The sequence below is a fragment of the Rhinoraja longicauda genome, chromosome 2 (genome assembly GCF_053455715.1).
Source record: "Rhinoraja longicauda isolate Sanriku21f chromosome 2, sRhiLon1.1, whole genome shotgun sequence".
Lineage (NCBI taxonomy): Eukaryota > Metazoa > Chordata > Chondrichthyes > Rajiformes > Arhynchobatidae > Rhinoraja > Rhinoraja longicauda.
Window position 1 is genome coordinate 96,212,103 of NC_135954.1, and position 13,310 is coordinate 96,225,412.

The following is a 13,310-nucleotide window of genomic DNA, read 5'->3' on the forward strand; positions in this document are numbered from 1 at the left end:
GACATTGCACTTCAGTCGGCAAATGGAGAATATGCCATCGTGCAGAGTCTGGTGGTTTAGGAAAATAACTGCAGATGCTGGTACAAATCGAAGGTATTTATTCACAAAATGCTGGAGTAACTCAGCAGGTCAGGCAGCATCTCAGGAGAGAACGAATGGGTGACGTTTTGGGTCGAGACCCTTCTTCAGACTGAAGTCAGGGGGGGCGGGACAAAGGAAGGATTTAGGTGGAGACAGGAAGATAGAGGGAGAACTGGGAAAGGGGAGGGGAAGAGAGGGACAGAGGAACTATCTAAAGTTGGAGAAGTCAATGTTCATACCCCTGGGCTGCAAGCTGCCCAAGCGAAATATGAGGTGCTCCAACTTTAGATAGTTCCTCTGTCCCTCTCTTCCCCTCCCCCTTTATCTTCCCGTCTCCACCTATATCCTTCCTTTGTCCCGCCCCCCTGACATCAGTCTGAAGAAGGGTCTCGACTCGAAACGTCACCCGTTCCTTCTCTCCTGAGATGTTGCCTGACCTGCTGAGTTAATCCAGCATTTTGTGAGTAAATACCAGAGTCTGGTGGTTGGTTGATCGATGGGCAGGAAGCCAGTCATAGCATCACAAGATACCAAGCTTTTGACCTGCTTCTACAGCCATGGTATTTATGTGGCTGACCCAGATGATCAATGGTGCCTTCTCCAAAATACTGGGAGACTTAATGAAGGCAATGCCACAAAAGACTGGTGGCCTGACTCCATCTCAATGGAATTTGTCATTATCCGTTACTTCTGCAGCACAAATGTTTGTCTTTTATTAATCCATGTCTGAGTGATAGCTAGATCTTGCTTCATGCAGGCATGAGCCGCTTTATTTGTTGAGGAGCTAATGAAATGGAATTGAATATTAAACAATCAACGAACAAGTCTATTTTGACCCTGTGATGGAAAGATTATTGATGATGTAAGTGAAGGTGGTTGTGCTGAGGGAAAAGACCAAATCAGAGCCACCAAGAGACAAGTAAATACAGGGCAAGGTGAGACAAACAGCACATATTAAACATCAAGACTTTCTATTAATCTACCGCAGGCTTTATGCAGTTTCAAGTCTAAGTGTGAAATTAAAAGAAAGAGAAGGAAAATAAAAACTATACATAAAATCAGAGGTCCAAAGATGAAACTACGTGTAGAGACAAAAGTAACCGACCGGTATGGAGGCAGAGGATGCAGGCCAGGTTCTTAATAACTTGGTCCTTAATAAGAAGGACGACGGTGATGACACATTTTATGGAGAAAGTAAGCAAAATAGTGGAGAGAATAGACATACCAAGGAAGGAAACATCAAGGGATTGAGATTAATTCAAATCGGATCACATCGTAAAACACCATGGAATATATTCCAGGCTGTTAAAAGCAGCAAGCAAGGGGAATTCAGAGGCATTAACCTGTATTTTTCCAATATTATCTGGTTACAGGAGGGATGCTAGAGTATTGCTGATGTGTTTCATTGTTTAAAATGTAATTACAGGGCAGATAGTTTATCTTCGCTTGTGACAAATTATTGCAATAGTTTGTCAGGGGCAGCACAATTGAGATTAATTAAAGAAAGTCAGCATGGATTTGTTAACGGAAGGTTATGTCAGACTAATTTGAGTTATTATTTGCGGAGGCAACAAAGAGGGTTATGAAAGCAGTGTATCTGTTGTTATATACCATTGATTTCAGTTGTTTACATGTAATATAAAATCTATTTTTATTGTTTGCAGCAAGGATGAAATCTTTAGACTGCAGGAGGATATGGATGGGCTGTTCTGTTGGAAAGAAATGTAGCAAATAGAATTCAATCCAAAAAAGCGAGCAATGCATTGGGGAAATGCAACAAAGCTAGAGAACACACATCCAATGGGAGGATGGCGAGAGGAATAAAGGAACCTTGGAATGCAAGGTCATACAATCTTAAAAGTGCAACAGCACAACAGGTGCTTAAAAAGGCTCAAGATATTGGTTTACATTGAGGCATAGGAGAGAACAGGGATGCAAGGCCACAGCTTGTGTTCGGTTTTTAAGTCTGGGCAGGACATCAAAGTATATATGCAGCTGCATTGGAGAGTGTGAAGTGGGGATTGCCAGGATATATCCAGGAGTGAAAAATTTCAGCTACGAGCAAAGATTGGATTGGCTGTTTTTCTTAGCTTTGGAAGAAAGGTGGCTGAAGTGAGAAGTAATTGAAGCATATGAAATTATGTAGATGTTAGATATTTTTTCAAACAGGTTACAGATAGAAATGGTTAAACTTGTTACAGGGGGAGTGCAGTGAAAATTCACCCGGTTGGTTCCTTGTATAGGTTGGAGTATTATATAAGACAGTAGAAGGTATTTATTTCATAAAATGCTGGAGTAACAGCAGGTCAGGCAGCATCTCAGGAGAGAAGGAATGGGTGATGTTTCGGGTCGAGACCCTTCTTCAGACAGTATAAGACTGCATAAGACTGTATAAGACAGTAGGTTCAGTGTCTATTGCTCATAATTTAGAATGTAAAATGATCCAATTGAAACCTAGCAAAGTCTTAGAGAGCTAGATGGGGTAGATACAGGAAGGATGTTTCACCTGGCTGAGGAGTTACAGTTTCAAAATAAGAGATTGGACATTAAGGTCTGAAATAAGGTGGTAGATTTTTAGAATTCTGTACTCTGGAAGGCTATCAAAACTCAGTCCCTGACTGCATTCAAAACAGATATTACAAAAATGAAGGTCTATGGGATAGGGCATGAAATGGTAATGATATAGAAAAACACCGAAGATCCTTTAAGAATGTAGAGCAGGCACAAAGGGCTGAATGGCCTACTCCTGCAGCTATTTCTTTTATTATTTTGATCTACTTTGCCAAATCAGAGATTAAAAACAATTTTAAGTAACTGCAAGCCCAATCTCCTGCACCTTACAAGATACCACGATTACATTCAATATCTGGGAGTGGCAAATAGAAGCCAAATAGAGGTCGCTACCTCGATCCCAAAATCTCTTTCCAGAACAATTTAAAAAAGAAAAAGAAAATGCTGGAAATACACAGCACACACCTGTGGGAAGAGAAACAGAGTCAACATTTTTGGTTGGAGACCGTTTATCAGAACTGCAGGGTCTCCAATGTGAAATATAGAGCAAAAATTGATGGAGCATCTTAGGGGGTCAGGCAGCATCTGAGGAGGAAACACCTGCAGATGGTTGGAGTAGAGGGGATAAAGCTGTGAAGAGAGGTAGTTGGGGGTAAAAACTGGCAGGTGATGTGGATACAAGGGAGCAAGAGTTTTTGGCAGGTGGGTAGAAATAATAATAAGATGGAATCTGCAATGCCCTGCCCAAATAGATAATAAAGAAAGCTACTTCATAATATTTTATGATCTAGACATGGAATGCCAAGCCATAATAAGCTGCTGACCAACCACACGTGAATAGGATTAGTATAGATGGTCAGCATGGTGGTTTTCCGAAAGGCCAGTTTTTGTGCTGCTCAGATACTTTCCCTCTGGACAATGTTTTGTCTCTTTACACATACAGTGCCCTCCATAATGTTGGGGAAAAAGACCCATCATTTATTTATTTGTCCCTGTACTCCACAATTTGAGATTTGTAATAGAAAAAAAAATCACATGTGGTTAAAGTGCACATTGTCAGATTTTAATAAAGGCCATTTTTATACATTTTGGTTTCACCATGTAGAAATTACAGCTGTGTTTATATATAGTCCCCCCATTTCAGGGCACCATCACGTTTGGGACACAGCAATGTCATGCAAATGAAAGTAGTCATGTTTAGTATTTTGTTGCATATCCTTTGCATGCAATGACTGCTTGAAGTCTGCGATTCATGGACATCGCCAGTTGCTGGGTGTCTTCTCTGGTGATGTAACCCGGCCATCCTATTTTTGCGGCTAATCAGTGGTTTGCATCTTGTAGTGTAGCCTCTGTATTTCTGTTCATGAAGTCTTCTACGGACAATGGTCATTCACAAATCCATACCTGACGCATGAAGAGTTTTTCTGATCTGTCGGACAGGTGTTTGGGGATTTTTCTTTATTATAGAGAGAATTCTTCTGTCATCAGTTGTGGAGGTTTTCCTTGGCCTGTCAATTCCTTTGCGATTAGTAAGTTCACCAGTGCTCTCTTTCATCTTAATAATGTTCGAAACAGTTGATTTTGGTAAGCCTATGGTTTGGCTGACGTTTCTAACAGTTTTATTCTTGTTTCTCAGTCTCATAATGGCTTCTTTGACTTTCATTGGCACAACTTTGGTCCTCGTGTTGATAAACAGCAATAAAAGTTTCCAACGGTGATGGAAAGACTGGAGGAAAGACGAGGAGCTGAGAGCTCTCTTATACCTGCATTAAGGAGGCATTTAAACACACCCGAGCAATTACAAACGCCTGTGAACCCATGTGTCCCAAACATTATGGTGCCCTGAAATGGGGGGACTCTGAATAAACACAGCTGTAATCTCTACATGATGAAACCAAAATGTATTAAAAATACCCTTTAATAAAATCTGACAATGTGCACTTTAACCACATGTGATTTTTTTCAATTACAAATCTCAAATTGTGGAGTACAGAGGCAAATAAATAAATGATGGGTCTTTGTCCCAAACATAACGGAGGGCACTGTACGATCCACCAGTTTATTTATAAAGACAAAAGATCATATTTGCTTTCAGCACAAACAAAAATCTATATCAGCTGACAGCTCCAGGACAGTTGCTGCCAGCAGATGTCTCAATTCTATCCGTTTGATAGGCAACATAATCTGCAAATTGTCTCTAACTTTATACTCACTCACTGTCAGCTGCTCACAGGATTTCTATCAGACATTTGAAAAGTTTGATTGCTAAAATACTTGGAGCATAGTTATTACATCCAAAAACTGTCAGGAAAATGTAATTTGTTCAACAGCGGGAATAAATAGGTAGCACAGCGGGTCATTGCATCCAAGCTTCACATTCTGACTTAATCAACCTCACGGAGTGCAGTGACATTAAACAATGACAAATAATCTGTCTGAAGAAGGGTCTCGACCCGAAACGTCACCCATTCCTCCTCTCCAGAGATGCTGCCTGTCCCGCTGAGTTACGCCAGCATTTTGTGTCTATCTTCGTTTTAAACCAGCATCTGCAGTTCCTTCCCACACAAGTAATGCAACTATAGGACTGAAGTCTCTTACCTAACTAACAGTCAAGCCCAGTTAACAGATAGATGCGTGAATGTCCTTGACAAAATTAGGATTTCAATAAAAGCGTAAAATTAAATATTTCCATTAGATTCACATTACTATTCGGCACGGCTGATTGAGAACAAAAATAAATCTGCCGGAGCAACTCGGGGAGTCAAGAAAAAGGATGGTCAGCGTTTCGGGTCGAGACCCTGCATTGGGACTGAGAGAATCAAGGGGATCATTTGCTTCCACGGATGCTGCTGGAATTGCCAGCAGTTTGATAAACCTTGAAATAAAGTTTGTAGAACTTTAAAGTTTCCCTTCGCTGAACACCTGCGCTCGGTCTGCATTAACCAATGGCCGGTGGCCGAGCACTTCAAATCCCCCTCCCATTCCCAGTCTGACCTTTCTGTCATGGGCCTCCTCCAGTGCCATAGTGAGGCCCACCGGAAATTGGAGGAACAGCACCTCATATTTCGCCTGGGCAGTTTGCAGCCCAGTGGTATGAACATCGACTTCTGTCCACTTTGTAGAAACAAGACCCTGAAGAAGGGTCTCAACCCAAAATGCCATCTATCCATGTTCTCCAGAGATGCTGCCTGACGTGCTGAGTTACTCCAGCACTTTGTGCCATCTTCCAGCAGTTTGTTTTCTGAGCCACAATTCACCATCTGGCAGTCCCTTGTGTCCAGCTGGCCCACCTGGGTGAATTCACGGAAACCCCAAACTGTTTTGAAGCCCACTTTCACAAAGTACCTCACACTAAGTTGTTGGAATATTGCTGCTATTTTACAGTTGTCAATAGAATGGGTTTGGGGATACACACCCACGCAGTTGCAGACTTATTGAAATGACATTTTCATCATTCAGTACTTATGAATTCAGGAGAATATCCAGGGAAATTTGTGTAGCCAGATTCCAGCACACCACCTTAGACTTAGGAGAGGATTGCACCACAACAATAGAAGAGGCAGAGCTGGGAACATAAGTCAGATGCAAATATGGGGCAAGGTCGGGTGGTATACTTGGAAAGTGTAATGCATTTATAAAAGAGGCCAATGAGATGGCTTTGGTCTTTTTATATCTTTTAGTAGTGGGGCAGTCTAATTAACAACATGTCATCACTCAGATCACTGTCATCACAAGAGATGGCGGGATACTAGAGATGAACAAATGGAGGTCAGTAGTAAACAAATAGAGGTCAACCATGCAGTTGCAGTGAGGATCAAGAAGCTGTAAAGGTGCTCAATCTGGAGACTCCCGATGCAATGTGCAAGAGTGGAAAGATTATCTAGAACTGGTGATGTGCTGGATGCACATAAACTCCAATAATTCAGAGAAAGCTTGTCAAATTCCACCAAGGCAGATGCGCAGTTTACACTGTTTAAAACCTGGAGCTTGAAAGAAAATAAGCCTTTCTATTGGCGACCACAAAACCGCCACGTGGCAACAGAAACCCACCTGGTCCACTGATGCACTACAAGAGAGGGAACCCGTCATCCGTCAACTGGTCCGTTTCATTTTAGTTTAGTTTAGTTTAGAGATACAGCGTGGAAAAGGCCCCCTTTGGCCCATCAAGTCCATGACAACCAGCAATCAACTGTACACTAGTTCTATTCCACACTAGGGACAATTTTACAGCAGCCAATTAAACTACAACCCTGGGTATTTATTCACAAAATGCTGGAGTAACTCAGCAGGTCAGGCAGCATCTCGGGAGAGAAGGAATGGGTGACGTTTCGGGTCGAGACCCTTCTTCAAACTACAAACCTGTATGTCTTTGGAATGCGAGAGGAAACCGGAGCTTCCAGAGAAAACCCATGCAGTCACAAGGAAAACGTACAAACTCCATACATATAGCACTCGTAGTCAGGATTGAATCTTGGTCTCAAGCGCTGTAAGATGGCAACTTTACCACTGTGTCGTCCCTATGTGACCCAAGACCCGCAAAGAGATTAAGGCTCAAACATTGGCCAGCCAACTCGCATTGATATTGGCAACAACAGTCACTCTCAACCCAGTCGATCTGGAAAAAAATTCTGAAGCCTGAGGAAATATAATACTTTGAAATATTTGACACGTTTATGTGTCCTGTTGGGATTCAATCGGTCTGCAGCAGGTGAAATCTGGCTCATCTCCTCCATGCATATCAATCTGTTGCAGATATGGCTCATCTCCTCCATGCATATCAATCTGTTGCAGATATGTCTGTCCATGAAAGCATGTTCGAGTAAGCAGCAGGCAGCCCTTGAGGAGACAAAGTCCTAACTTTCAGCATCTTTAGACTTGAGATATAGTGCAGAAACAGGCCCTTTGGCCCACTGAGTCCATGCCGACCAGTGACCCATACACTAACACTATCCTACACTGGGGACAATTTACAATTTTTTACCGAAGCTAATTAACTTACAAACCTGTACGTCTTTGGAGTGCAGGAGGAAACCAGAGCAGCCAGAGAAAACCTGGGAGAACGTACAAACAGCACCCACGGTCCAGATCAAACCCAGGTCTTTGGCGTTTAAAGGCAGCAACTCTACCGCTGTGCCAACTGGAATTTTTGTTTTAAATGAACTCTATGTTCCTCGATAAATTTGCAAATTCTTCAGGCTTTCTGTTAAGGATGATGCTTGCGACTGTTGGAGACAATCATAACAGCCACAGTTCATTACTATTAGGAGATCCTCAGGCAGAAACGTAGGCTAGCTCAATGTGCAATTATCACAATGGAAGTAGGGTCAATGTTTAATTCCATTCCTGACAGCAGAAATTAAGTATTCTATATCTCATGTAGCAAGTCCTAGACAACATTAAGTCATGTTACCTTCTACCCACCATCACTCCCTCTGATCTATGTTTCTCTCCCTACCTCCTTTCATTATCACCATTTGCACCCTTTTGGCTTCACCCTCTCCAAAGTTGGTTACTATCGCCACTCTTCTCTCCCCCAGCTGAATCTTCCCACCACCCCACCTGGATCTATCATCTGTCCATTTCCCTCCACAGATGCTGCCTGACCCACTGAGTTCTTCCAGCATTATTTTTTTGCTCAAGATTCCAGCAAGTGCAATCTCATCTCCATTATCTGCCTATCCTATATCATTGGTGAACCTAATTCCACAGCCAACAGCACTGTAAATGTAGGTGTCTCATCATCACCTATTCCAGAACTATTAGATATGGACAGTAAACAAATTTTTAAAAGTGAACGTGAGGCAGATTAGGTTGTGAAGGATGCAAGTGAAAGCAGTAACTTCTCTAGAAAAATGCTGAGAGTTGCAAAGTTTGATAAAATCATCGAGTTCCTTACAGCAGTATTGTCGCCAAGCTTGATGGACAGGTTACATTCACTCTAGTAACAATGTGAGGCCTTTTATTTATCAACTGGTTATTTCTTTAATCAATTCAGTTTGATTATGTGCACAACAGCAAATGTTTTCCGACCTCTGCTCATAAATGAGTTGCAGGACTAGCTGGTTTAATTAGCAGAGTGTGGTCAACTTCATGAACTAGTGGGGATAATATAGGGCGGCAATTGGTGGGTTGCTACCAGCACCCGAGACTCGGATTCAATCCCAACCACGGGTGTTGTTCGTATGGAGCTTATACATTCTCCTTGTGTCCGCATGGGATTTCTCCAGGTGCTCCGATTTCCTCCCTCACTCCATAGACATGGTTTGGAGGTTAATTGACTTCTGTAAATTGCCCTTTTAGAAGGATGAGAGGAGATCTTATCGAAACGTATAAGATTATTAAGGGGTTGGACACGTTAGAGGCAGGAAACATGTTCCCAATGTTGGGGGAGTCCAGAACAAGGGGCCACAGTTTAAGAATAAGGGGTAGGCCATTTAGAACTGAGATGAGGAAAAACTTTTTCAGTCAGAGAGTTGTGAATCTGTGGAATTTTCTGCCTCAGAAGGCAGTGGAGGCCAATTCTCTGAATGCATTGGATGTGAAACTGGAATAACGTAGAACTAGTAGTGTGCAGGTGATCATTGGTCGGCCCAGACTTGGTCGGTCGAAGGGCCTGTTTCCATGCTGTATCTCTAAACTAAACTAAATACTAGATCCACGCTCAACAACACCTCAGATCGGTCGTCTTTGGCAGCATGCTTTCCAAGCACTAAGAACATCTATTTATTAAGAGACCATGGACATTATGCAATACTTAAAATCATTTACGTTACAGCTGATCTGTGCAATAATCAGTCATGATTTTGATTTTTTTCAACCACACTAACTCCTTATGGCAGTGTGCGTATGGCACTTCCAGTTAATGTGTACGAAGCAGAATCATTAAATTACAGCACAGAAAGCCCAAGTCTGCACCTGCCCTCGGAGAGCAATCTGCCCATTCCCAAGTTCTTTCTCGTAGCCATATAAATTATTTTTCCTCCAGTCCATCGGTTTCAGCTCCGACAGTCTCCTCCATTTTTATAGGCAGTCGCATTCATTATTATTAGTCCATTAGCCATCATTAGTCTCTGCGTATGAAGTTTATCAATTAGATCATCCCGTGATCACAAACTCAGGGAATACAAACCTAGTCTAGGCAACCACAATAGAAATCTTGTTGGCTCTTTGGAATTAAAAGGGAAAACCACATCTATATAGAGTAACGTAAGAATTTTTATCAAGTTATTAGTTGATGTCATTTATAATATTTATAATATGTCAGTTTTATACTTTAAATCTGCACGTCATTAGCATCATGGCAGCAGGAACATGCTCTCAGACCTAAAATCTGGATACAATTGCCTACAGCTACTTCTAATTTTGTCAGAGCAAGGACATATTCATCAAATGGTCAAATATCCCTTTCAGGAATTAAATGGTAATTAACAGTGTTTTTATTTTTAAACTGACAATTTCTAAAACCTTCGATAAACAGGGCTGACGTGCCCAGAGAACCAGACCATGTGGGCATAAAGGTACAAGCATTATAATAGGACTGGTACAATTCCTAGCATCCCAGCAAATATTTTATCACTCAGCCATCTAAACTAAAATAGATTAAGCAATGATTATCACATTCTACCTTTTTATTCTTTCAAGGGATGTGCATATTGTCACCAAGAACAGAACTTATTTCCCATAACTGCTGTTGAGAAGGTGGCATTGAGGCATATTTTGGAAGTGTTGCAGGCTGTGTCGTGAATGAACTCCCACCAATACTGCTCTGCAGGGAGTATCGGGAATTTGACTCAGTGTCGGTGAAAGAAAGGCCATATATTTCCAAGTCAGAATGCTGTTCAACTTGGAAGAGAACCTGAAGGTGGCAGTGTTCCCTTGCAACTGCTGTCCTTGCTCCCCAAAACAGTAGAATTTGCAAGCTTGAGAAGGACTGCTGATAAAAGTTCTGCAAATTGCAAAAATGCATTTGTCCAGAATAGCATATTGTTGGAGCTGCACCTAATCAGGCAAGTGGAGTGTTTTCCATCGTACACCTGACTTGTGCCTCAGATGGTGTAAGGGGCAAGATACTTACTACAGAACACCTATCCTCCATGTTGTATCATGTAGGAGAACAAACACTAGAATCAAGGTTAACAGACTAAGGACCAAGTGGTGGCACAAGGGATTAGTGTAGATGAGTTCACATGGACATGGTGGACCAAACAACCAATGTTTATACTGTATGACTCTGTGACTATGAAAAGGCCATTTAAGCAGACTCATACGTATCAATACTTATGTGGCTGTTCCAGTTAAGTTTCTGATCAATGGTGCCCCCACGATGTTGATGATGGGGGATTCGATAAAGATATTTCTGTTGATTTTCCCACTCGTGTTGGAAGATCTCTATCGGGATTTTGTGTGAAGTTACTCGCTATTAATGACATCAATTCTGCACGTTGTTCTGATATTGATACATGCATGTATGGACTGCCTCATTATGTAGGGTGTTGAAACTGAGTGAATACCTCATTTCATTCAGCAGCAGGCACCGATGGAGCAGCTGAAGGGAGTGCACTATGGAATTCTTACAGTCATGATATGGGGCTGGGAGGATTGGTCACCAATAGCCAGAAGGGTCTCGACCCGAAACGTCACCCATTCCTTCTCTCCCGAGATGCTGCCTGACCTGCTGAGTTACTCCAGCATTTTGTGAATAAATCGATTTGTACCAGCATCTGCAGTTATTTTCTTATGCCACTAACTTTTTTTTTCTGAGATCCGTTATGGGCAGATTTGCTGCTACGTGCTCCCAGCATTACCAGGCTGACTCCACTTCCTGAGGTGGAAAAAACCTTGGAAGATCTCGAGGTTATAAGCCATGAAACAAAGTGATTTTCTTTCCTCGTAATGTTTTTTTCTGTGCCAAGTGAGGAAGGAATATTACTGAAGAAAAGCAACTTCTTTTCTTAAATAAAAAGATATTTCATCCACAAAGCCAAGTGTGTGAGCTGATAGATTTCATCCAGTGACAATGAACAGAACAAATAAAGGAAAAGAAACATTGCAACAATCCACAGTTCTGGTCACCACACTTTAGGAAGGGTCTCGACCCGAAATGTCACCCATTTCTTCTCTCTTGAGATGCTGCCTGATTCGCTGTTACTCCAGCATTTTGTGTCTACGTTCAATTTGAACCAGCATCTGCAGTTATTTTCCTACACTTTAGATGGAAGTGATTGTGCTGAAGAGAACAGAGGAGACTCACCAGGATGTTGCCTGGATTGGAAGACTTGCTTGTGGGGAGGTTGGACAGGCTGGGCTTCCCTGCAGCGAAGAAGGGTGAAGGGTGACCTGATGGAAGTATATAATATTGTGAGAGGCATAGATATGGTAGATGATCAAAATCCTTTTCCTACGATAGGGGCATCAAAAACAAGAGGCCAAAGGTTTAAAGTGAGAGGAAGTAGTTTCAGAGGATTGGAGGGATGCATTTTTTCCCCTCCCACATGGAGAGTGGTTGATATCAAAAACTTGCTGCTGGAGGAGGTGGGGGATCAAATCCAATTACTATATTTAAGAGACATTGGAACAGACACATAAATAGACAAGGCATAAAAGGACACAATCATTATGTAGGGAAGTGTGATTAGTGTTTATGAGCAAAAGGGACCTCTTGGGCTTGCTGGGCAAAGGACATATTTCTGTGCTGTATGACTCTATGATCGACAATACAGATTAATTAACCGTTCACGTACCATCAAAAGCTCTGGTGAGATCTTCAAAGGCACCCGCCAAGCAGCTGAGAACAAAATTCAAAAGAGCGTCACTACAATGTCAACAATACAAAGTTAAATGCCATTTCAATTCCCACAATTCATCTGAAAATTAAAAATAAATAATAACAGGCTAATAGGTCAAGGCAGCACAGTTGCGCTGCCTCACAGCGCCAAAGACCCGATTTCGATCCTGACCTCGAATTGACCTCGAAGGCTATCTGTGTAGAGTTTGGGATGCTCCGGCTTCCCAAAGATGCGCTAGTTTAATAGGTTAATCACTCCTAGTGCATAGGGGTTGATGCAAAAGTGGGATAACCTAGAACTAGGGTTAACGGATGACTGATGGTCGGTATGGACTCAGTGGGCCGAAGAGCCTGTTTCCAATGCTGTATCTTTCAATTCAATCCCAAATTGATGGTATACGGCAGGGCAGGAAAAACAATAAAAATATCATACAGAGCTTACAATAAACTTAACTGAATATTCAGCAGTTTCCTCTTTATTACCTATTTATCTCTTCACACAGTCTGCCTGAACTGCTGTATTCCAAGCATCTTCCATTTTGCGCCACATATTTTCCCAATCTATTAAGCTTTCGACCATTAAAACAGTCTACTAAGAATTCGTCAATTTAAAGTGACATACTCTACCTAGGAGATTTGAAACCAGTTGGGGATTGGGGGCAAGAGGATCCTGGAGTCCGAACACTGTGTAGCGATTATGCTGAATCTGCCGCAACGCGTCAAAGTTCCCAAGGAGAATGTCGCAAAGCCACAGTGCGCTCACGCATGGTATTCTCCACTCCTTCGCCTTCTCGTATTTCAGCCCACACGGTCTGTTCTCAAGACAAGCCATTTGGAAAATAGAATCAGTTCAGCAAAAAGGATCAGTCAAACACAGAAGAGCCGAGAGGCAAGTGTACACAATTGCTTCCACGTGCGTGCCCCTTTCTGTTTT

General features: G+C 42.1%; 1 protein-coding gene across 1 annotated transcript in view; it reads right to left on the minus strand.

Annotated features, from left to right (window-relative positions):
• The window catches only part of paxip1 (PAX interacting (with transcription-activation domain) protein 1), a 113,380-nt gene that overhangs the window by 16,852 nt on the left and 83,218 nt on the right, over positions 1–13,310 (minus strand). The window contains exons 12-13 of the mRNA XM_078424721.1: positions 13,004–13,188; positions 12,333–12,376 (exon numbers count right to left, since the gene is read on the minus strand). Coding sequence (XP_078280847.1) covers positions 12,333–12,376; positions 13,004–13,188 — 229 coding nt within the window. The remainder of the gene's footprint in view (positions 1–12,332; positions 12,377–13,003; positions 13,189–13,310) is intronic.